We start from the raw sequence: 26,513 nt of genomic DNA on the forward strand, positions 1-26,513 counted from the left end.
GTAAACGTGTGTGTGTGTGTGTGTGGGGGGGGGGTAGGTGGAGGGAGAAGGGTACCTACTTCACAGGTGTGAGAATGAACTAAGAATGTATGTGAAAAAAGTTGTATTAGGATGAACCATATAAAGTTGCCACTTGTTAGTTAAAAAGGTCAAATACTGCAATTTCATATGATGCAATCTAATCAGATGCCTGTGACATGTGTAAACACTGTTAGCCAAAAGACACCTAGCATTTGAGCACCTGCTACACGGTATTGCTTTTACTAGATTAAATGGGAGGCCACTTTGTTTTTTTTCTCTTTTGATAAAACTGTTTTTGAATCCAACCATATATTTTGTCTTTCCATCAAACTTTTGCACCAAACTCGGAGTTTGAAAATAATGGGTGCCCTGGCCCATATGGTTCAGTTGGTTGGGCCACGGCCCAGGCACCAAAAGGTTGCTGGTTCCATTCCTGGTCAGGGACATGCCCAGGTTGCGGACTTGATCCCGGGTGGAGGGTGTGCAGGAGGCAGCCGATCCATGTTCCACTCTCACATTGATTTTTCTCTTTCTCTTTCTCTCTCCCTCTCCCTTCCTCTCTCTCTAAAAATCAATAAAAATATTTATTAAAGAAATAATAATGGTTTTATGTATTCATGTGTACCTCTCTTAAGGGCACAGGTTTTTTCTCTCTCCAGGTTTTTTTTTTTTTTTTCTTTCCTTTCCTCTTTTCTTTTAATATAGTGGACAGAAAGGAGGTGAGATTGGTGAGGATCCTAGATGGGTTAAGTTATATAATTCAGGGACTATCCTAATGACAGTACAGATCTCTTGCCACCATTGGGTCGGGTGAGGATAGGATTAGTATCACATAGCCAGAAATGTCCTGTGCCCTTAAGTGAAGGGTCCCATGGTTTCCATGGACCAAACTCTACCAGGCATATTTCCAGAAAGCAAAAGGGGTGGTCATTAGGTAGTTGTTGGTCAAGGTTATATGAGTGATTAAATTGGCATCTTAGGTTTCTGAATATTAATAAGGTGAGCCCAGGGGGGAGTCCAATATGGCAGTGGATTAGTTGGGAGCCACACTGATCTTCTCCCAGGACCAAACTGGAATTACAACTAAAATATTGAAAAATCATCCTGAATAGCCAACTGAAGATTAGCCGGAGAGAAGCCTTACAACCCAGGACTGAAAGAGGAGACCACATAGCGACTGGTTGGAAGTGCGGAGGCGTGAGAGGGCTGGCTGGGGTCCCACAAGCAGCAGCTGAAGTTCCGGCAGGGACATCTCAGGGGTTCCCTGTAGGAAGTCTGAGGTCTAAACCTCAAACCAGGCTCCCCAGCCCAGAGCACCAGAACTAGGAAAGGTGCCCACATAACATCTGGCTGGGAAAAGAAGCAGGTTGCTGTCTGCCAGGGAGAGACGGCTAGAAATGCAGGCACCCTCTTAAAGGGCCAATGCACAAATTTTGTTTGTAGCCATTCACCTTGGGCTCCAGCAGAGGAAGGGCAGAGTGGACGAGAGCTGTGTGAGGAGTCCCAGGTTCGTGGCTCTGGGGTGAGAGCTGAGAAGACAGCCGCCTGGATCCCTATGCTGAGTCATTCCCCCATACTGCAGAGGGCATCTTTCTCAGGCAGATCTTTCCCATCATGCAGCATTAGCCTGGGGGAAGCAATAGCCCTACCTGTTGGAATCCCTCTCACTCCACCCTGTGGAGCTTATGCCCTTCTGAGGGCTATAGCCAGAGACTCATTAAGTGACTTAGACTACCCAACAGTCTACAGGCAGAGGCGGATCTAGGGGTGCTTTGAATCTGCCTCCCCAGCTCCTGGGCCTGGGACTAGTAAAAGCAAACCTTGGCCAGTAGCTTGGTCCTTTTCACATGTAGCCAGGCCCAGTAGAGGGCGCCATAAGCTGTGGATTGCTGATAGCTCCAAACAGGTGGCCCCAGGGCCAGTAACAGAGAGTATCTGACATTGTCCTGCACCAGAGTCCCTCCAAAGAGGCCCAGACCAACACACCTAGTGGCCAGCTGCAGGCAACAGCAGAGCAGGATCCAATAAGCTTCACAAGCAGCATATCCACAGGGAAATATTGGCAGGCACCAGAACCTGCTGAGACAAATCCCATTTCGTGTGATCAGCACCTGCATAGCAGCCTGCACACTGTGTTGCGGGTTGAGCTTCACTGTCAGCCAGCCTGAGTGTTGAGCCCATGCATTAATGAGTCAATAGCAATCAAAACTCAATTACAATAGGAGGGCCCACACAATGTGCACAAGGGACATTCTTAGAGCACCCAGTTCTGGTGATCAGGGAGATTGCCTTACTGGGTCCCACAGCTCACCTACTACATAAGGCCACCCTTGCAAGACTGGGAATCATAGCAGATCTATCTAATATATAGAAACAAACACAAACAGGCAACCAAAATGAAGAAACAAAGGAACAGGCACCAAATGAAGGAACAAGATAATTCTCCAGAAGAAGAGCTAAATGAAGTAGAGGTAACTAATTTATCAGATACACAGTTCAGAGTAATTATTATAAGGATGCTCAACAGCATGAAAAAAGGATAAAGAAACCATAAAAAAGTACTTGTCAGAAATGAAGACTACCATATCTGAAATAAAGAATACACTGGGAGGAATAAGCAGCAGGCTAGATGAAGCAGAGGATGGAATCTGATTTGGAAGACAAGGTATAAAAACACACACAATCAGAGCAGCAAAAAGAAAAAAGACTTTTAAAAATGAGGATAGTTTAAGGGACCTTTGGGACAACATGAAGCATAACAACATCCGCATAAGAGGGGCACCAGAAGAAGGAGAGAGAGCAAGGGATCGAGAACCTATTTGAAAAAATAATGTCTGAAAACTTCCCTAACCTGGTGAATGATCTTGAGAAAGAAGAACAAAGTTGGATGAATCACTCTACCTGATATCAAACTATACTACAGACCATAATAATCAAAACAGCATAGTACTGGCATAAAAACAGACATATAGATTAATGGAACAGAACAGAGAGCCCAAAAATAAATCCACACCTTTACAGTCAATTAGTATTTGACAAAGGAGGCAAAAACATACAATGGACTAAAGGTAGTGTATTCAATAAATAATATTGGGAAAAGTGGACAGTTATATACAAAAAATGAAACTAGACCACCTTCTGACACTGCACAAAAGAGTAAACTATAAATGGATTAAAGACTTAAATGTTAGAGTTGAAGCCATAAAAATCCTAGAAGAAAACATAGGCAGTAAAATCTTAGACATTTCTCATAGCAATATTTTTTTCTGATATATACCCTTGGGTAAGGGAAAGAAAAGAAAAAAATAAATAAATGGGACTACATCAAACCAAAGAGTTTTGCATAGCAAAGGAAACCATCAACAAAAAGAAAAGACAACCCACTGAATGGGAGAACATACACTGAGTGGTCAGATTATTATGATCTCTAAACGCATAATAATCTGGCTGGCTACTCAGTGTATATCCTATATAATAAAAGGCTAATATGCAAATTATCCCCTTGACCAGGAGATCGACCGGCAGGCAGGCCGGCCGACCGCCCATGTCCCCTTCCCCTGGCTAGGCTGGCCAGACCCCACCCATGCACGAATTCATGCACCAAGCCTCTAATATATATATACACACACATACACACTCACACACACACACACATACACTGAGTGGCCAGATTATTATGCGTTCAGAGATCATAATAATCTGGCCACTCAGTGTATATGCCAATGATACATCTGATAAGGGGTTAATTTCCAAAATTTATAAAGAACTTATAAAACTCAACATAAAAAATAAATAAACAAACCAATTTAAAAATGGGCAAAAGACCTGAACAGACACTTCTCCAATGAGGACACACAGATGGCCAATAGACATGTGAAAGGATGCTCAACATCACTAATCATCAGAGACTGCAAATTGAAACCACAATGAGATATCATCTCACACCTGTCAGAATGGCTATCATGGATAAATCAACAAACAACAGGTGTTGGCGAGGATGTGGAGGAAGGGGAGCCCTCGAGCACTGTTGGTTGGGAATGCAGATTGGTGCGGCCACTGTGGAAAGCAGTATGGCGTTACCTCAAAAAAATAAAATATGGAACTGCCTTATGACCCAGCGATTCCACTTCTGGGAATTTATCCGAAGAAATCTGAAACTCATTCGAAAGAATATATATACCCCTATGTTCATTGCAGCATTATTTACAATAGTCAAGATTTGGAAGCAGCCCAAACGTCTGTCCATCAGTAGATGAGTGGATAGAAAAGCTATGGTACATTTACACAATGGAATACTACTCCACCAAAAAAAAGGAAAATTTTTTTTTACCCTTTGCAACAGCATGGATGGACCTGGAGGACATTATGCTAAGTGAAATAAGCCAGTCAGAGAAAGACAAGTATTGTATGATTTCACTCATATGTGGAATTTAATGAAGAAACTGAACTACCAAGCAAAATAGAGACAGACTCAGAGAGCAGGCAGACAGCTCTGGTGGGGGAGGGAATTGGGGAGATGGAGGGATTGAGCAAAAAAAAGAAAGAGAGAGAGAACTCATGGACATGGACAAGTGTGGTGATTGCAAGGCAGGGAGAGGAGTGGGTGGAGGTGGAAGAGAGCACAGAAGGGATAAATGGTGATGGAAAAATATATAAAATTTAAAAATATATAATAAAAAAAAAAAGAAAAAGAAAAAGGTAAGCCAAAAGTTTTTAATGGCTTGGAGGGTAAGATTGTGGGCTAAACTGCCATTACTATCTAGTTTCCAGGGTACCCCCAATAGTTAGTTGGGACCATATGTTTCACTGCCAAATTCATCTTTTAATGGTAGGACATCTGCCTCCCAGTGGCAGTGTCATTTAGTAATTTATTCCCCCAATGAATTGAGTTATTAATGGATTTGACTTCATAGCTAGTATTGTTACATACGGGGTGAGGCTATGATCGGTGATATTGTATTATTACATAGACAGGGGAAAATTTCTCCTAAAAATAGACCTGAGTCAAATTGATTTCTAATGCACAGAGATGAGCTTTTTACTAATGTGTCTGCCTGACAACCTCACAGTATGTAGCTGCCTCTTCCTTTTTAACCCACTAAGTGCAGTTTGCCTCCAATCCCATCATTCGCCATCCTGGTGTGTAGAATGTAGTCAAATCCTGCACATGACCCACTGCTGTGTATTAGAGAGATTAAATTTAGAGGTATAGCTTTGAGTTGAGGGTCTTCACCAGAATGATTTATTTTGGTGCATATCTAACAGTTTGATAGGTTGCCTATCTGTGCTACCTTTTGGATGACCAGGGCCTATGGTTTTTAAAATTGGTTGTGAGAAGGAATTTGGGGATAATGACTGAAAAGAAGGTGAGGAGGAAGGTTTGGACCTGGATGTTCATAGTTTTAGGGCTTGTGTTATGAGCTAATATTTCTCAAGGAGGAGTCCTCCTGTAAGAGAAAAGTAAAAGTAATAAACTAAAGGGTGAAGGTATCAGCTTAATGAATATGGGATGGGCTGACTTCGTTTGTCTTATTTTATTTTTATTTAGGTCACATTTTAGAGGTTGGATGATGGTTATATCTTTTGGCTTTCTTTTTACCTCCATCATTTTGTAATTCTCCTTGATCATATTACCCTGTCCAGTGTTCAAGACCAAGTAGGTGACCCCACTGTCGATTTAGAAGTCAACCATTTTTATCCCCTATGGTCAGGGTCAGCCTTGGTAACTTTCAGGACCTGTGGGGAGACCTTCAGCCCCTTTAGTTTCTTTATGAAATGTTTGGAGTATTATCCTCTCCAATGGCCCTTCTCTTTGCATATGGCGCACTGGTTGGGCCCACGTCTCTAGGGCCACTGGGTGCCCCTGTCTAGGGACCCTAGTGACTCACTGGTATTATAGGGCCCCTAGGGTGGGTCTCATCGTCTCCAGGAGCTTGGTTGACCTTAAACCGCCAAGGCCAAAATGTTGGCTATTCTTTTGGCCTTCCTTGGTTTCTGCCTTGAGGTCTTTGTTGCTGAACACTTGGAAGGCCAATTCCACCAATCGGAGGTCAGGTGGTAGGTTCTATCTCTAATTTTTGCGGTTCTCTCCTACTGTCTGGAGCAGTTGGTGATATAAAGTGGGACCGGATTACTGCATTTCCTTCTATAGATTCTGGGTATATATTGGTGAAGATGCACAGACATTCCCTAAGTCTTTCTAAGAAAGCAGAGGGATTCTCTTTAGGCTCCTGGGTAATTTCCTGGATCTCATTCCAATTAATAGGTTTCTGCCAACTGCCTGTATTCCCTTAAGGATCATATATCTAAAATGGCTAAATCGACCTTCTCCTATATTGTCCCTAAAGTCCTAATTAGGATCCCTCTTGGGGATGGCTTGTGCTCCTGGTAGATCTGATGACCTGCATTATCCCTATTAATTTTGTTTGCTTCTTCTCTAGCCTTTGTAAAGACTAGGGCTTTCTCTTCCCCTGTTACTAGATATTTAAGAAGGTCTGGCCCTAGCCAGTTTGGTTCAGTGGATAGAGTGTCAGCCTGCGGGCTGAAAGGTACAGGATTAGATCCTGGTCAAGGACACATGCCCAGCTTGATCCCCAGTAGAGGGCGTGCAGGAGGCAGCTAATCAATGATTCTCTCTCATTATTGATGTCCTCTCTCCCTCTCCCTTCCTCTCTGAAACAATAAAATTTTTTTTTTTTTTTTTTTAAAAAGAGGGTCTGGATGTCTGCCCAAGTCGGGTAGTGGGTCTGGAATATTCCCCCAGGTTAAGGAAGCCCTCTGGGTCTTCTCTTAATCCTTTAGAATGTGCCTTCCAATTATACAGATCTGACAAGGCAAGGGTACATACACAGTCATTAGGTTATCTCTTTCTCCACTGGGAATTTCTCTGAGGGGAACAACCTTCCTGTCCCCCAGGTTGGTAACTTATCTCACTATGAGTACTGGCCAGGCTGAGGCCTGAGTGTGGATGAGGTGTAGGGTTGAGGGGATGAGGGAGGTGGTGAGGGAAGAGGTGAGGGGCTTGAAGGATTATCAGAAGGGGGTGTAACATCCTGTCCAGGGGAGGGCTGGTCATTAGGACTAGGTGGCATCAGGGGAGCACTTGGCCTTGGGGAGGGAATAAGTCAAGGTCTTCTGGTCTTGAATTTAGAATTGGCAAAACTGGTTTGGTTTGCTGGGGTCCCTCTTCAGGATGTAGTCCTATGTTTTTATTTATTTTATTTTGTCATCCCTTATTCTGGTGCATGGCCATGAAAAATTGAACATAAGGGATTTTATACCATTTTGGAAAATTGTGTTATAATTTAGAGACCTGTTTACTGGCTCTGATTCTCCACCACCATCCCCTCTCAGTCCCCCAGTTCATATCAGGCCAAGTGGTTTTACAAAGGAAAATAAGCTTTTCAGTTAAGGGGTGATACTGAGTGACTCCCAATTCTGTAATAAGTACCCCAAGGGGGATTTTTCTGGTTCCCCATATCCTTGAAGTTTTATCCCTTACTTGCTGCCACCCTCCCAGGGGGGCGTCTCTTATGGTTGGTAGATACACAAATCCCACAGAGTGGGCCCAGACCAAATGACTCATCCTTTCCCTTTGGTTGAATACCCAGTTCTCCACTGGGTATGCAGGTATGTAGATACTTTCCAACAGGGCCCAAGACAATAGGTCCCTATTCCCATCTGCCTAGACCCTTTCCCAGTCTAGTGGGGTGGCCTAGAGGTATAGTATGGTTAAGCTTCTCCTATCTAAGAGACTGCACTCAGAGAAGGAGTGGGGATGGGAGTGGGGTTAGGAGTCAGCTAAAACTAGCCAGAAGGCTTTCTCCTGCTGCAGGAGAAGTACATTCAAAAAGGGCCTGGACAAGGGTCCTTGAGACCCTTGGTGCTCAAAGACTTATCCAGTCTTAAGTAGTTTCTGATCCCAGGGCCCAGGGGCTCCTAATCGACTCAGAATCTTCCCCTTGGTTCCAGAAAGGCCTCTTTCTCCCTTTGGCTGTATCTATGCACATTTGCTGTACAACTTGCCTCTTTGATAAAGAGTATCCCACAGCTGGATGGTTTATTTTATTTTATCTTAGATGCAAAAAGACAATAGACAAGCTCACATAGGCAAGCACACACACACACACACACACATATATATATATATTTTTTTTTAATTGATTTTTTACAGAGAGGAAGGGAGGGGGATAGAGAGCTAGAAACATTGATGAGAGAAAAACATCAGTCAGCTGCCTCCTGCACACCCCGCACTGGGGATGTGCAGGCAACCAAGGTACATGCCCTTGACCGAAATCAAACCTGGGACCCTCCAGTCCACAGGCCGACACTATCTACTGAGCCAAACCCGTCAGGGCCAGCTGGATGGTTTAGACTGACAGTGAGAGACAAATGACATACAGTATTAACTTAAAGTTCACTTTGCATATTTAAAGCCTAAAAATAGTCTTCCTACAGGGAGGGGGACAGTGAGTGATTTTAGTGTTCCTGGTTACACAGACACTTGCTTCATGTTAGCAGGGGGCCAAGTGCCAATCGACCCTGTTCTGGGACCGACTTATCCTTTCCTTATCCTCTAGGGCAGCGGTTGCCAACAGGTGGTCCATGGACCACTGGTGATCTGTGAGGTCCGAAAGGTTGGCGACCGCTGGTCTAGGGGCCAGTGCCCTACCGCCTCTTTTTTCAAAAATATGTTTTTATTGCTTTCAGAGAGGAAGAGGGTGGGATAGAAACATCAATGATTGAGCCCACAACACAGGCATGTGCTCTGACCCAGAATCAAAACTGTGATCTCCAGGTTCATAGGTCAATGCTCAACCACTGAGCCATGCCGGCCGGGCACTACCGGCTCTTAAGTGCCTGCAAGATGCAGCAAAAACCCACTGAGAGCAATCAATCAGATAAGACAGGACAGACGTAAAACATGAAACAGAAGAACCAGTTGAGGTCCCTCCCTCCTGTTCCCTCCTCCCTGCTGTCCAGACTCTTAGTGCCCGTATAGCTCCTCTCTCACCCTTTTTGGATCCTCTCCAAGGAGGATCTTGCCTGGGGCATAAGTATTGACCTCCTGCCGGGCATCCCCTGGCACAGCCCAACAAGCATCCTCCTTCAGCCTTTCAGGGGTCTTCCCTAGGCGCTCACCGTTGATGGCGAGAAGACGTTCAGACTTAATGTTTCAGTCTCGGAGGCTCCTGGTCCCAGAGGCAGAGAGCGTAGGGCAAAGCAAGGCCATTTCTGGCTGGTAGCTATCTAGGCTCAGGTGTCTGGGAGCCTGGAAGCAAATGTCTCTTTGTAGTCACCAATCTGTTACCAATTTAGATCGTCCCTACTGTGGGGACCTGGGAGTTCATCTTTTGAAGTTTTCATTTTGATGAAGTCAAGTTTATCAACTTTTTTGTCATGCTTTTTGTGTCCTAAGAAATCGTTGCTTACCCCAAAGTCACAGATTTCCTTTAGTATTTTCTCCTAGAAGTTTTATATTTTACTTTTCATGTTCAGATCTATGATTTATTTTGAGTTAATTCTTTTATAGATGTAAGAGTTGAAGCTGTGGACAAAAAAGGGGCCACATACTAAACTTCACAAGCTCAGGGGAGGCCAGCCTTGTGGGCCCTACAAGGTACCACCTAGGATGGTCTGAACATAAAAATTCCGAGCTAAAATTGATCATGGTGAGTCACCAGTCACAGCCAATAGCTTCCTTGAGGAAAGTGCTTGCCTATGTGAGCTTGTCTATTGTCTTTTTGCATCTAAGATAACATACCTTTGAAATGTCAGAGTAATCTTTTTTACAGACCCTTCAGGGCACAACATTCCAGCAGAACATGAGACCACAGAACCCCTCATTGTTAATTTATTCCCGGAATACCATCTCTAAGTGCTGTAAATGTTACTCATTTCCTATCCTGTAAAAGTATGTGTCTATCCGTTTTACCTTTTATCCAATCCCAGAGATTTCCCCACTTTACTTTTCCTGCTCCCTATTCTACCACCAGTGAATTTTTAACCCTCCTGATGTCATAATTCAAATGTATAAAATAAACTGCAGAACTGCCAGTCTCCAGAGCATTTTCTCAATTCGTTGAGATTTTGTTTCCTGGCAATTGTCATCAGTTTGGCTCAAATAAACTCGAAAAAATTCTCTACAGGTTTGGATCTCAACTCCCTGTAAGCTATTTTTCTATTCTTATTCTCTCTTTCCCCCTTCTTTTAATGTTAGCTACTTTTATACAGACGTCAACAAAGGTCATTTCCCCTAGATTTTTAGCTGTTGCAACACCATTCGTTGACCTACTGTACTTTCCCCATTAAATTAGCTTGACACTTGTCAAAAATCAATTAACCATATATAAGTGGGTCTATTTCTGAACTTTAGTCTGTTTTATCGTTCCACCCAGCTATCCTAATGCCAACTGTAGTCTTAGTTACTGCAGCTTTGTAGAGAGTTTTGAAATCAGGTAGTGTAATTTCTTTTTCAAAATTTTGTTTTGGCTATTCTAGGTCCTTTACATTTCCATATAAATCTTATCAACGCCTACAAAAAAAAAAAAATGGTGCTCTAGCCAGTTTGGCTCAGTGGATAGAGTGCCAGCCTGTGGACCAAAGGGTCCTGGGTTCGATTCCGATCAAGGGCACGTACCTTGGTTGTAGGCTCCTCCCCACCCGAGCCCTGGTCAGGGCTCATGCTTGAGGCAAGCAATCGATGTGTTTCTCTCACATCAATGTTTCTGTCTTTCCCTCTCTCTTCCACTCTCCCTAAAAATCAAGGGGAAAATATCCTTGGGTGAGGGTTAAAAAAAACACACACACAAATCGAGTGCTTATCTTTTCCAATGCTTTAAACTTTTCACTAGTGTTCCCCAGTGCACAGGACAGCCCAGTGCAGCAGGCTGGCACCACCTCCTTCCCAGCCGACCTCATCATCTCCCCTTTGCTCAGGGAGCACCAACCATACTATCGTTCAAGTCCTCCATTCCCCAGAGACGTTTTCTGTCTCAGCACTGTCTAAACCAGACCCTGGTGACAATCGTTTACCGTGCTTTTTACTTTTCCTTCATGGTACTCAGCAGTTTGTAAAAAGATATATATGTTCATGTGCTTATTTGTTTACTAGAAAGTAGGAACCATATCTAGTTGTTTCTGCTGTTATTGGTAATGCTCAGTGCAACGCCTGGCATGCAAATAGCACCTAATGTTTATTGGTTGATGAATAAAGGCAGATGTAGCTTTCTAAATATTTTATTGGGGCAAACCAATATTTGTATGAGATGACTCTTAAGCAGCGGTCGCCAACCTTTTGGACCTCATGGACCACAGGTTGGCGACCGCTGAAGTTATCTCAAGTAGTTCCTCTTCAGTTTTTAAAATTATTGAATTTTGGGGGCGACATTGGTTAATAAAATTATGTAGGTTTCAAGCATACAGTTATATAATACACCACCTGTATATTGTATTGTGTTCACCACCCAAAGTCAAGTCTCCTTCCCTCACCATTTATTCCCTTTACTGGATTCTGCCTGTCCCCACCCTCCTTTCCCTCTGGTAATCCCCACACTGTCTGTGTTTATGAGTTTTTTGTTTTTTTGCTTAATCCCTTCACCTTTTTTCACCCAGCCCTGCAACCCCCCTCCCCTCTGGTACCCTTAAGTTCTTAACACGCACTCTTAAAGCTCATACACCTATCCCAACCCACTCTTTATAGCTTCCCAGTCATTCAACAAAGTAAAAAAAAAAAATCACTTGGCAAAAAAGTGAGACAGGGGTAAGGGAGAAAGAAAGAGGGACATTTTAACATCACTTACATTTTTATTGAATTTCCCCTTCTCTCACTTTGTCAGATTATATGAGCATTGCAGCAACGGAGAGGGATTATCACAGCACCTCTTGCAAATTCCACGTTACAGGCAAATTGGTCAGTGGAAAAATATGGGCCAACAAAGTAAGATCTCAGCTCCCCATAAGCTATTTTTCTATTATTATTTTCTCTTTCCCCTTCTCTTAATGTTAGCTACTTTTATACAGAGAGGGATCATCGAGACTGTGAGCATGATTTCACCAGTATCCTGTGAAGAACCATCAAGGATGACTTTTGTCATTCCAACCATTGGTTTAACATCACAGAAGTAAGACCTAATGTTTAGGGTGCAGACAAGTTACCATTCCACCCTAGTCCATGACATGTCCCACACTCCCTTGGAACCAAGGGACCAAGCTTTTGCACAAGAAGCTTGGGAATTGTGTTGGAAAAAGCAGACTGTGACTTGGCTCAAGGCTCCACGTACATGGAGGGATCCACTTATCCATGCAGATGGCAGCAAGACAGGACACTTAGCCCATCAAGGTACTGCTCTTGTTTTACCTTTCATTTAACCTCCCCACCACTGCTCCAGAAGAACAGAGCTTTGGGAATTGCTTCATTAAAAACACAGTAACTGCAGTTTAAGAGCCATTGCATTCTTTAGGGTCAGTTTATTATATCTCATCATACCACAAAGAATCACAGTTTAAGGCCATTTTTCATGTGTACTATGCAGTAAGCAAGACCTTGCCCACAGCTCCCCAACCAAGCCACTCCCAAGAGTGGACTGGGAATGTGATACCTGCAGACTCACCACAGGAGACTTGAATAAACATTTTCAATAGGGGCTCCAGCTAATCCCTTTGGTTTCCTCCCTAGAAAAGACTCACTCCATAGCAAAAGATGCTTGGAATACAGGTCACTGGAAACAACAAAAGGGGCAAGAGTATTTTCCATACAACTAAAGCAAATGGATCACTGGCTAGTCCTAGCATTTCTTCAGTATGATAAGCAGGAAGCCAGCCTTCTAATTTGGCTATCTGGGCACACAGCAATTGACTAGGAGCCTGGACACTACATTTCATGAGGATAAAGCTGAGGAGAGAATGGACATGCGTTCCTCCACATGGAAGTGTTTTGATTAACTGGCTTAATGGATTAAGATGCCTGCTGGGCACTGAGCTTCCATGATAAACAGGTAGCAGCACATCTATAGGTTCTGGGGCTGCATTTAAGCAAACAGCTGCTCAACAGCTAGAAGAATCTTTTGACTTTTATAACCTTCACAATCCCTTTGGGATACGCTGATTTTACCCGTGTGAAATGCTCCAGTTCTGGATCTTCATGAAGGTAGACAGAAGGAAAACCACTACTCTCCCTACTGCCTAACCACACGGGTTTTAGCAAGTAGAGATTAGAATCCATTTTGGCTTACCCAGACCACCAGGAGGCACCCTGGGAGTTAGGACACAGCAATTCTTTGCACAAGAGAAACAGGTGACAGGTTTTGCAACATCCCTATGAAGTCTAATAAAACAAGAATCCCCCCAAATTCTTTTTCTTCACTGCCTGTGGAATTCTAAAAATCAAGAACAGAAAGAAAGAAAAGCCAAATACAGGAGGGAGGGAGTATAGAGACAAACCATGGGAAGAATATCCAATTCTTGGCCTCTGAAAGGGCATTAGGCACACAGTCCTCAGTAGTTAGGAAGGATATTCTGTCCACCTTACGTGACTACATGAGGAAGGAGCATGTTTTGACCATCTGAAATTCTCAGCCTATCATCAAAGTTTAAGATAGAGACTTTGGGGTTCTGGAAACTAGGATGTTTTAAATAGAGAAGAAATTTTCCATAGCAAAGCAAAAAGTTGAAAAAGTGCTTCAAGCCCCTGAGTATTTCCCATAGTTCCTTGCTTTAGAATGCACATCACATTCTAGGGCAAAGGTGGGAGGATGATCTGCTATCTGCTCCATTCTTTGTGTGTGATTTTGATGTCCCCTCATTATAGATTTCCTGGGTTTTGATGTAATCTGCAGGAAAGTCTCCTAAACCAAAAATGGATCAAGAATGCTAAATAGAGAGATGGGGAAATGTGATAAGGCTGAGCCACACTTGCACTGATTAACTCAGATAATCAACTTTGGTAGTCTGATGCCTGTTTGAATCCCATCAGATTCTCAAATCTGGCCCTGTTAAACCATGTACTAAACAATACTTACATGTCCCAGATTTCGACTTGTTCTCAAGGACTGTATTTATATACACTTGTATTTCCCCAAGGGCTTGGCTCAAGAATGATACTTGCTATATGCTATATGACTGGATCCTAGATTTATATTACAGTTTCAAGAAGAGACAACCAGCATGTATAATGTTTTGTCCTCTGGAAAGCAGAGGTCCTGAATAGATCATAGGACTTTTGTTTCTTCAAAATAAACTTGTAATTTAACTACTTTTATACTGAAATAATTTTACGCCAGCAAAGTGATATATATTTTTAAATGCCCATACTAACTGATATTTTATATTGCACTGACTTCATGCAAGCCAAAATAAAGACTAGCAGGTAAGTTCATTGCTTAAAGTTTGTGACTTTTGCAAACCCTACACCACTACATAGTAACTGCAGTGCAAAAGCCATCTGGTACTCTATGGGGTTCTAGGGTGAGACACTAGATGTGCAGGAAAGGGTAGCAATGCACTTTATTTTACAGGACGAGTTACTTGGTCACCACAATTTCTTTCTTACTGCAGCTTGTACATGCTAAGTATAGTCCCCGCATATCCACATGGTTCTTTTATTCACCCCTTGCTATTGTTTAAAAAAGTAAAATGTAAGATATGTACACATATAATACCTTAATAAAAAAATGAAAAGAAAAAAAAAGTAAAATGAAACCTTGGAACATTTCAAGGGCTTAAGGCTCTCAGATGCTGAGAGTGACCAAAGACAACTTGAGACATGAAAACAAAACTTCACAAACAATAATACTGCATACACCCTCCACTACACGTATTAGCACAAACATACCACAGCTGATGATAAGATGCCCGAGAGAATCTGGACTGAGAATTCTTACCAATACAAGGAGTGGTTTCACAATTAGAGATGTGCAAAAATACTTTCACAGGATTCTTTTCCATTTGGTTCTCATTCTTTCCCTATCATACCTGATGGCTACTAAAAGACAAGCTGATCTTCGGCAGAATAGTCAAAAGTTCTTTTCACTGAAGCTTTGGTTAACAGAAAAAAAAAGAAAAAAGAACTTTAACAAGGTGATTTTCAGATGTGTTCTTTGGTCAAGCAGCATAAAACTCTCTGAAAGAAGTCCCCTTACCTGATATGAAAAGAGTCAATAGAGATATGTGTTCAGAATTTCTTTAAAAGAAGAGAAGGTAATGGAAGGCAAGGGAGACTAAAACCCTTGATGTCAGGTTAGAATTGTCTTAGACATCAAGAATAAAGAGAACCAGCACTCAGAAGAGTGATATTTAAATGGGCCAACTTCTAAAAAGGCAAGTTAATAACTTTAATCCTTACAGGAACATGACAAATGACTTCTGAGCAGAGGATTTACCAACATTTCCCTTTATCAGTTTAAATCCTAACCTGGACCCAGACCCAGGCAGAGGCCATCATAATTTTGAAAAGCAGATAGCATTAAGGAGCAAACCACGGTCAGTCTGGTTCTGCAAGTAGTAATTAATTCTTCCAGCTGCCCTGCCCCTCACCCAGCAGGACTGCACATCACTCCACAGAGCAGCAACACAGAATTGTGAAGTGTGAGTCAGCTTCACCACGGAGGTCTGATCAGGGTGGGGGCACTAAGTTAGAGCTTGGGAAGAATCCAGAAATTGGACAGACCCCCAGACAGTGACCATCATGAAGAAATATTTGATGGTGAATGAAGAAATCCTTGTTCCATTCCAGTAAATGGAATAAGACCACGCCTTGGGAGGCTCTTGACCAGGGGGTTACACAACAAGGGAGAATTTCAGCAGTGTTAACATTTTCTGTTTTTCTTAAAAGGCTAAACTTAAGACTAAAAGCAGAACACTTTGGTTGATTACTTGACTGGTGGAATAAGGATTCCCAGGTTGGCAACCTCCGGGATCTGGAGTGGAAGTAAGTGGAAGGAAGGCACTTGCTCCCGAGGGGGGGGGGGGGGGGGGGCGGGGGGCAGGTGAGTCTCGAGGCTGTGAGGCCAGGCTGGCAGCTTTGGATGGGCCCAAAGCTGTGAGGCGGCTGGGAGAGGGCAACAGCCTGCGTGGTTAGCAGAGACAGGCTAGGGTCAGCGTGATTTCACAAATAGGATAGTTATAAAATAAAACATTTTTTAATGGACAAAAAAGCAAAGTGAGTCACCTTTTTTAAAAGGTGAAATGCAGCAAAGGAAGACGTGGAGCAGTTTTTCCTATTTACAAAATGCCATTTGGAGTGGAGGTGGCCGCCATCAGTAGTTGAGAAAATGTCTTTCACGTGAGACGGCCACAGAAGTGTGGTTCCTGGAACTGGCTCAGAAAGGCCACACACTGTCCTGGGTGAGGGAAAGTTTCCGTAAGGGAGCACCAAAAAGGCTCAGTCTTCTGTTTCTTCATATGTGGTCTCATCAAAGGGCCTGTCCAGCAGCGGCACCAACCGGTGACGGGAATACTTCAGCTGTAGTAGGTCCCCAACTTCATCTATCTCCTTGAGAGCCTGAAACATAAGACAGAGCAGAGGTGGTCAGAGCCAGGGGCTGCAGGCGTGGCCAGTGCTACCCATCCTCTGGCGGGAATGTTTGCATCCAGTGCATTTACTTGGGCCGGACCACAGTGCAGCTGTGCAAAGAGCTGCTTTCTGAGCAAGAACATGGGGCTGACTGAATAATGGGTTGTGAATAGCAGGTATTCAGGATAAAGGGCATAATTCACCACAGTATGTTATGCTTGGCAGGAAAAGGAACATGTGCCCTGGACTTGCCAGGCCGGCCACAATGTGTTCTCTCTCCTTTTATACTTCAGTGCTTACTCTTTCCGGTATCATGCTCTAGAAAACTACGAGAAGTCTGCGCTGAGATGCCTCCCAGATGCAAGATGGAGAAAGTCCCCAAAGTGGACTGCTGCCCTGACTCAGTAAGAACAAGTGGGAAGGTGAAGAGGAGACGTGTGGGTGAGGAATGGGCTGCAGGTGAGGGAGGAGCAGGGAAAGGACAGAGCTCGATTTGAGCTCCAGAACCCCAATCTTGGGAGATTAGCTTATCTTCCCATCAAAACTCTGTCCCAGTATAATGTTCTTTCCTGTAAAATTAGCCCTTTATTTTTCAAAGAAAATAGGTTGCGTATAAAAAAATTCAAACAGTAAGGCAAGCTATGAAATGCAAAGTCTTCTTGATTGCTACACCTGGTAGCGGTAATTCATGTATGTATGGTCTCTTGCGTGTATTGAAGAAAAAAAGCTCTTGAAGTATGACATACATACAGCAACATATGAATCAGAGTTCACAGAGTTAATGTTTCCAAAAAGCAGCACACACAGTCGAAATAGAGGATTCCAATATAAGAAAGGGATGTGTTCAGAATTTCTCAAAAATTTACTGCAAGGATAGGGGAACTCTAAGCCCCATGTATATCTCAGAAAAATGTTTCAAATCCTAGATTCTAAGATTTTCTAATAAAAGAACCTGGCACAGGTCAAAGAATGCAGTTTTCAATTCACGGTAGCTCTGCAGCCCTGTTACTCACTCCCCAGACCCGTGGACGTTACCTAGTGGGTCTAATAACAAGCCTGGGGTGAATGCGCCTGGCTTCGGAGACAATGGCTCTATCTATGGCACCATCTCATTAGATTAAGAAACAGTAAGGTGGGCAGTAGAAGCCCTGTAACTCTCTGCATTCCATCATACCATCTACATCTGTCCACTCTTATGGTTATAACAAGTAAAAATGTACACCTTCTACTTCAGAAGAGGGAATCAGTTCATTATTAGTAAAAAGACACATTTACCGATTCTTAAGTTTAACTTTTAAAAAATCAGTGTTTGTAGAGAGGAAAAGCCCACTAATAGTATTCCTTATTTATTCCAGCATAAGATAAAACATTCTTCACTCCAAATGTGAAAGATACAAAAAGCAAGTAAGAGCTGGATTTCAATGTGCTATCAGAACAGTGGTACCTTTGAGAAGAGTCTTAATTGAAAGCTCCATATGGAAACAATTTAAGGTTGAATTTCAGCTGGGATAACCCATTAGCCATTTATGCTCCTGACCTTTGATATAGAATTTTTAAATTTAAAACAACACATGACTTACCATGATCACAGAGTAAAGGACATTTATGAACTCAAACTTCAGAAGAACTTAATGTTTTTTCATCAATTTAAAAAAGAAAATGAATAGAGACAGGAATAAACCCACAGTAGCCCAAAGGGATCTAGATAACAAAATTTCTTCTGATCCCAAACCAAATATTTCAGATGAGCAAGTTTTATTTATAAAAGGTAAAACTGTAACTAGAAACTGCCTGCTATTATGTGGGGCTACCTGGTTAGATTAGAAATAAAGAACCATTACAAGGACCACCATTTGTTAACAAATCGTCTATACCAGACCTCTGGATCACAGGGTAAGATGGATTCTTAGTTTAAAAAGTGTTAATTATAGGGCTGAGTGTGGTCCTTTAATAAGAGTATTTTAGAACAGCTGGGCTCCTGAGGCAATAGCACTGCCCTTCTTATTTTTAAAAATAACACTTTAATGAGATACAATTCACATGCCACAAATTCACCTTTTGAAAGTGTACAAGTCTGATTCATTTGCCTGTCAGCATAACTATTACTGCTCGTCTCACATTCGGTTCTTATAAGTATATTTCTAGTAACACATGATCTCACTCATCTAGGGGAAATGATGAACAACATAGGCTGATGAACAAGAACAGACCCAGAAACAAGGAGGCATCGATCGGACTGTTGGGCCTCAGAGGGAGGGTAGGGGAGGGGGGAGAGATCAACCAAAGGACTTGTGTGCATGCATACAAGCCTAACCAATGGTTAAGGACAACAGGGGGGTGGGGGCATCCGTGGGGAGGGGTGTGGGATGGGAATGGGGGGATGAGGACAAATATGTGACACCTTAATCAATAAAGAAATTTAAAAAAAAGCAAGTGTACAAGTCAATGCTTTTAATATATTCAGAGTTGTACAACTTTCATCACTAATTGTAAAGCATATCACCTCAAAAAAGAAACCTCATACTCCTATCAATCAATCCTCATTCCTCCCTCGCCACTAGCCCTGATAACTACCAATCGATTTTCTTTCTTAGTTTTAAAGAGTAATTTTAAAAAATCCTCAATATGTTTATTAATTTTAGAGAGAGGAAAGGGAGAGAGGGAGGGAGGGAGGGAGAGAGAGAGAGAGAGAGAGAAACACTGTTCAGTTGCCTCCCATACATGCCCTGATCAGGAATTTGAACCTGCAACCTAGGTATGTGCCCTGACCGGGAATTGAATCTGCAACTTTTTTTTTTTTGGTGTACGGGATAACGCTCAAAACTGAGTCACCTAGCCAGGGGCACCAATCTATTTTCTGACCCTAGGAATTTGCCTATACAGGACGTTTTGTGTAAACGTGGTCTCGTGTCTGGCTTCTTTCACTTAACATAATGCTTTCTAAGTTCACCCATGCTGTAGGGTTCTGACTTTATCATTTTGCATGAGGTTATCCAATTGCCCAGCACCATCTGTTGAAGAGACTAGTCTTTCCCCATTGTCTAGCTTTGGTTCCCTTGTTGAAAATTAATTAGCCAGATGCTTGGGTTTATTTCTCTCAATGCTATTCCATTGGCCTATAGGTATATCTGTATGCTAGAATCCCACTGTTTTGAATTATTCTACCTTTGTAGTAAGTTTTGAAATCAGGAACTTTGAGTCCTCCAACATCAATTTTCTTTTTAAATACTGTTTTGGCTATCTGGGGACCCTATAGTTCCATATGAATTTGAAGTTCCGCTTTAAATTTTCTGCAAAGAAAGCCATTGGGATTTTGATAGGGATTGCGCATTGGATTTTGGATCTTGCTGTACTGCCTGCCATCTTAACAATATTAAATCTTCCAATCCACAAACTCAGGATGTCTTTCCATTTACTTAAATCTTCTTTCAGCAATGTTTGAATGCTATCATAAATGTGCCTGGCACTGTGTTAGGTCTTGGGATGGAGAATGGGCAAACCAGACTTAGCTCCTATCCTCAAGACTTCTCTAATGGGGAGTATTTTCATAAACAATGAAAGGTGTGAATAATTCCCTAAGAAGAAATCTTTTTTAAAAAAATATATATTTCTTTATTGATTTCAGAGAGGAAGAGGGAGAGAGAGAGAGAGAAACATCAATGATGAGAATCATTGATCGGCTGCCTCTTGCACACCCCCTACTGGGGATTGAGCAAGCAACCCGGGCATGTGCCCTTTGCTGGAATTGAATCTGGAGCCCTTCAGTCCGCAGGCTGATGCTCTATCCACTGAGCGAAACTGGCTAGGGCCCTAAGGAAAAATATTAAGATTCCAAGGAAACATTAAGCAAGAGGGTTTGGGAATAGCCTTGAGCAAGTTTCCTTTAAGTGGAGATATGAAGAATGAGTAGGAATTAGCAGGGAAAAGATAAGAGAAGGCTCAAGAGAGAAAATCCTACAGACAAAAAGCCATACAAGATCGTTTAGAGTAGAAATATAGAGTAGAAAGAGAACTGTATAGTTAGAACGAGGGAGGGCGTGGAACAAGATGAAACCAGAAAATTCCCCAGAGTCCCAATGATCACACAGGGTCTGGTGGGTGATGCTAATGGTTTTTGTTTGTTCTTTTTTGGTAAACAGCAATATTTTAAGTAGCATTGTATATTCCCTCCTCTATTTTACTGGTAAATATCTTAGGTGCTCAATGAACATCATGATCAACAACAAATAATTAATTTCACCTGATAATCAGGCCCTCTTAGTATAAGGTATTTTATACCAAGGTTAAAGTGTCTACTTACAGTATCAAGAATTTCTTTGGTATGAGCTGCTGACAGGCAAAACCTGGCTCTGGACTCAATAATAGGGGTGGCAGGAAATCCCACCACAACTACTCCGATGTTCCGCTTCAGCATCTCCCGTCCAAAGGCGCTGCACAGGGAAAGCAAGGAAAAGAAACCAGGAAGAGTCATAAAGCATACAGTACAGAGGTCCTGCAGGGCTGAATGAGTTAAACTCCTGAGTGACAGGAGCTGGAGACTTCTATGAGGAATTTCCTCTTCAAGTTAACATGGACAGTTCACAAAGACTTTTTTTACTCAGTCCAAAAGTGGTTGTCTCCCAAATGGTTTTCTTCACAAAGGTGAAGAAGATAGTTGGCAAAAACCAATTTTTAATAGGGCTTGTCTGAAGTAATTTGCAATTTTGGCCTTAAAGTGTCCCAGATATGTAACAGTGGTTCAGAGGCTTCAAAATGAACTAGTGTTTAAAACATGGCTCTTGAAGTGTTAGGCTCGGCAGTTTAAAAGACTCTTAAGGATGCAAAGGATCTGTTGTACCGTGGATTTCGGCTGGTTAGAATGGCCGAGTAGCACTAACCCCCCAATAGCAGGCATTTCTTTGACTGAGGTGGGCATCAATCTGCCTCTGGAATTCAGGGTTTCCTTTGGTGTTGGTGAGGCCAGCACATCCCCAGGCTCCAGCTACGTGAGAACCCAGCGCTCATTATCCCCCCACCCCAAGGCAACCTGGTGGCATGTGACCTTGCTCCACTTCTGTAACTTGTCTAAATAACGTAATTCTCTCTCATGTAAATTCTGTTATATTTACTAAATTATGTTCTTTGTCTTTTCCTCTTTTTGACTTATTTTAATCCTTTTTTTAAAAAAATTTCCCCTTAGTTGTTTAAAGTGTTTGTTTGAAAATAAAAAGAACCCACACATTTTAATTACATTAGCAACTAATTACATTAGCGCCAGCCAGTCCCCACTCCCTCGAGTACCAGTACAGTCTTCGATGTACTTCCTTTGTGGCAGCAAGGGCCCAAGTGCCTGCATCTTCAGCTCATGTTCCCAAACTGTCTAGTGACTTATTCCCATTCTGCTTCACTCTCTCTAAGTCTTAATTATGATGTACACAGTCAGCTTCACTGGGGCAAAATAGACACAGTCCTCTCTAAAGAAAGGGTTCTAGATTCAGTCAGTCTTCCAGACCGAATAACTCTTCCAGTTTATTCATGATAATTCCATTTCAAGAATGAGGAAAATTCTAAACCTCTGCCTGGCTCATTTCCACCCCTGCTTCTGAAGGCCACAAGGCCAACTGCCCATATGACTTCCTGTTGAAAACTGAACTCCTCTTTTTGCCTTAGTGAGTACCTCTGCCCAATTTCCCCCTCATTATCATCGTAGGAATCACCATATTTCCAGGTTCCCTGATTGAATTTTCCCTCCTACTCACTTAATAAACATTACTGAGTGGCCTCTGAATGCCAGGGCCTATGGTTGGTACCTGGGGATTCAAAGATGAATAAAATATTTGCTCCTTTAATGAATTCAATTAAACCTTATCCAATTTTATATTTAAGAATCAGTCAAAACTCACAAATCTGAATTATTTTCCATCTCTGGAACAATTTTGCATGTAATTACTTTGCAAATAATTATATTGGTTCATTTCATATTTGCTTTTCAAATGTCTTCTGGTTTTGTTATACATTGGAAGCCATTCTAGGACAAGGCTTCCTATTATACATACCCTGTACAAGCCAAAGAAGCTGGTGCAATCTGCACTTCGGATAATTATGCAATCACACGGCCTGACCACATAGCTCACCACTCGCCCTCATGGGCACTGCACTTCAGCTCCACTCACCTCCGTGCTATTCTTCCCTTGGCTAAGCATGTTCCTGCCTTACGGCCTTTGCACAAAAGCTTCTTTCTCCAAGTGGCTAACTCTCTCTGCTCCTTTAAGCTCCAATGTCATCTTCCCTTCCCACTAAGGCTCACCCTGACCACCCCATTTAATGCTGTAAACTGCCCGCCCACAGGGCACGCTTAATGCCCCATATATGCTCTGTATTTCCCATAGCTCCTAAACACCTTCTCACATGTGACATAATTTGCTTATCTATTATGTTTGTCTGACTGTCACCCCACTAGAACGTAAGCTCCACGGGAGAGGGATTTTTACTTTTGTGTTTTGTTTGCTGATCTATCTCAACCCCCCAGAAGAGTGCATTAAACTCAAATGTATGTTTAATGAAAGACTAACAAATTAACATATTTTACAAATTGGAATCTACTAATGGCATATCTAGCAAATACATGTTAACATGAAGAAGCCAAGACAATTTTCCCTGACAAAATACCTAATCCTGAGTCTCACATCACAGAAACCTTAAGTCTAGAGAGACCAGTTTGTATTGTGCAATAAAACGTACCCAATTTTGGCTGGCATGTAAAGCATCAAAGGCACCACTGGAGAATCTTCATTTCCATAGATGATGAAGCCCATCTCTTTCAAACGTCTCCTGAAATACCTGGTATTTTCAGCTAATTGCTGTATACACTCTTTGCCTGGAAAATCATTGGAAGAGAAATAAAATAATACTAAGTAAAAAAGATAGCAATCGCCTCCATCTCCATTCTATCAGTCCTATGATTTATTTCTTCCTTTCCAACATAAAATATTTTTGCACAGCAAGCTGTATGAAATATAAATATATCTTGCTTTGTATTCTGTCATACTAGGTGTTGACAACAGATTTTATAGTAATGCACAAAGTTTAACAACTAATATTTCCATTGCACATTAGCGCCCTCAAACATTGTCATCTCATTTAACAGCCTACCATCCCTTTGCAGTAGGTAGGATATTTATTTTCATCTTCATTTTATAGATCAGGAGACTCTCACAAAGGTGGTGATTGGCTGGTAGTCACATGATAATAAGTGGTACAGCTGAGACTAGAATCTAGGTCTCTCAACTTTAATATTCATTCCACCTAACGGTGCTGTGAATAATTTTACACATAAGACCAGAGATAGAGCCATGTAGAGACCCAAATTTTCCTCTTAAGAGTTTGATCTTATGTTACCATTTCCCTAAAACTCCTACCAGACAGCAACAGCATATCCATTTACATATATAAAAGCCTAAGCAACCAGCTGACTGGTAGCTATGACTGACCACCATGGGGCAGAAGTTCAACGCAGGAGCAGAAGCCACAGGCATCGAAACATGGAACAGACTGATGAATCTCAGAGGGAAGATGGGAGGGGGGAGAGTGGGAAGAGATTAACCAAAGATCTTATATGCATACTAGAGGCCTAGTACCGGTGGGGTCCCTTGGCCTGGCCCGTGGGGATCGGGTCAAAACTGGCTCTCTGACATCCCCCGAGTGGTCCCGGATTGTGAGAGGGCGCAGGCCAGGCTAAGGGACCCCACCAGTGCACAAATCCGTGCCCTGGGCCTCTAGTAATAATATAAAACCATATTTTTAATCCCACTTTGTCCATCTTCCCTATAACACCAATGGATGGAAACATACATTTCTCTAACTGCTAAGTGACTAAATGTTTGGCCTGTTTTTGACATTATGGTAGGTCAATCTATGAATAGATGTCCCAACAACTGTTCTGTAATAGAAAGCAAGCCATGAATTCAAAAGATGGTCTTAATTACAAATATACCCAAGTAAGAAAAAGTTTGCTGACGGGGTTGGGGGAGATCAGAGAGGGTGAAGGAAGATAAATGGAGATGCTTGAAGGAGACTTGACTTGGAGTGTTGAATACACAATACAATGTATTACAGAATTGTACACCTGGAACTTATATACTTTTATTAACCAATGTCATCCCAATAAATCCAATAAGAAAAAAAGGTTTGCAGTCATTTTCTCATATATATTAGGAAGCCAGAAAATTATTATTAAAAAAACAAACATCATACAGTTCAAAAGATAAATCAATCAACCATAAATACAGATGGTTAATATATTTCCTTAGAATTAGAATACTACTATATCCATCATTGATGGGAAGCTACGTTAGATATATTTGCTACAAATAACCCCAAATTGCCCTAGCCAGTTTGGCTCAGGTGGCTAGAGTGTCGGCCTGTGGACCAAAGGTCCTGGGGTTCGATTCCAGCCAAGGGCATGCAGGCTTCTCCCTGCCCCAGGCCCTGGTCAGGGCTCATGCAGGAGGCAATCAATTGATGTGTCTCTCTCACATTTATGTTCCTCTTTGTCTTTCCCTCTCTCTCTTCTACTCTTCCTAAAAATCAGTAGAAAAATATCCTTGGGTGAGGATTAACAAATAATCCGAATTTAATACTCTCTATGTAAATAATTTCAAGTTGACCAAAATATAACACTCAAACATAGATTAGCTTAGTATGAACTCTAATGAACATCACTAAAATTATAATATAACTCTTACAAATAATAAAGCAGACATTAAAGTGTGTTATATTTAAGTTTGTTAAGGAATGATGAGTCATGTACTCTAGAAATAGCAATATATGCTTACTCTTATTTAAAGAAAGAGAATTCCACTCTGGCCATGATAGCATACCAGTGACCAGATTATCTTCCCGCTATAAACAATACAAAACTGGATGAAGTATATAAAACAATGGTTTCCAGGCACTGGGTCACAGGCAGTGGACTGAGAACGTTAACAGGAGGTGAGCCTTTGGATTGTCCCCGTGCTACTAAGAGCAGGTCCCAATCTGTTGCATAGGACGGGGAACTTAGTCTTGTCAGATGAGGACACCAGAGATGGGAGTTGGAGAGGCTAAGGAGGCTAGAATTTGTTGGGCAGTGTATAGGAGAGGATATGGGGATCTATGGAAGGGCCCCTTGAGAGCCTCTGGCAGAGTGCTGACCTTCATAAGTATGAGAAGAAACCATCAGGGGCCGGGGAAGGATACACCAGAATGCAGCCAACTGAGTTGGGAATAGTTTTTATTTTCTCTCACCCACATGGAAAGACCTCAGAAGGGAATCACATTAGTAATAGAGCTAAATTAGCCTGAGACTAAAAGTTGTGCTGGGCTCACTCTAACAAACCTTAAAAGTGAGTCTCAAAAGGATCCAATTGATTTCAAGAACAAAATCCAAAATTATCAAAAGAAATACAACAAAATGCAACACCCAATAATGGAAATATATCTGACATATAATAAAAACAATCCACGCATTCATAGAAATGGGAAAATATGACCTACCACTAGGAGAAAATTCAATCAACAGAAAAAGCCAGAAATAACAGAGTAATGCTATTAAAATATGCTCCTAGCCTGGCCAGTGTGGCTCATTGGTTGAGCGTTCACCCATGAACCAGGAAGTCCTGGGTTCAATTCCCAGTCAGGGCACATGCCTGGGTTGTGGGTTCAATCCCCAGTAAGGGGCATGAAAGAGGCAGCTGATCAATCATTCTCTTTCATCAGTGATGTTTCTATCCCTCTCTCCCCCTCTCCCTTCCTCTCTCTGAAATAAAAATACATTTTAAAAAATGCTTCTACATTTAGAAAGGTAGAGGAAACAAGACAAAGAGATAAAGAAAACATATAAAAAGAAACAATTGCTACAACTATGCTGATGAATCTCATAAGTATTATGTTAAATAAGCCAGTCACAAAAGACTATATACTGGTACACTGTATGAATTAATTTATAAAAAAATTTAAAGAGACA

The 26,513-nt window shown here is 42.0% G+C and overlaps 1 protein-coding gene across 1 annotated transcript in view; it reads right to left on the reverse strand.

Annotated features, from left to right (window-relative positions):
* Nucleotides 1–16,135: 16,135 nt before the first annotated feature.
* The window catches only part of SPTLC2 (serine palmitoyltransferase long chain base subunit 2), a 97,200-nt gene continuing 86,822 nt past the window's right edge, over nt 16,136–26,513 (reverse strand). The window contains exons 10-12 of the mRNA XM_079768330.1: nt 23,252–23,387; nt 20,832–20,961; nt 16,136–16,519 (exon numbers count right to left, since the gene is read on the reverse strand). Coding sequence (XP_079624456.1) covers nt 16,400–16,519; nt 20,832–20,961; nt 23,252–23,387 — 386 coding nt within the window. The 3' untranslated portion in view covers nt 16,136–16,399. The remainder of the gene's footprint in view (nt 16,520–20,831; nt 20,962–23,251; nt 23,388–26,513) is intronic.

The sequence above is a fragment of the Cnephaeus nilssonii genome (genome assembly GCF_951640355.1).
Source record: "Cnephaeus nilssonii genome assembly, chromosome: 4".
Classification (NCBI taxonomy): Eukaryota; Metazoa; Chordata; class Mammalia; order Chiroptera; family Vespertilionidae; genus Cnephaeus; species Cnephaeus nilssonii.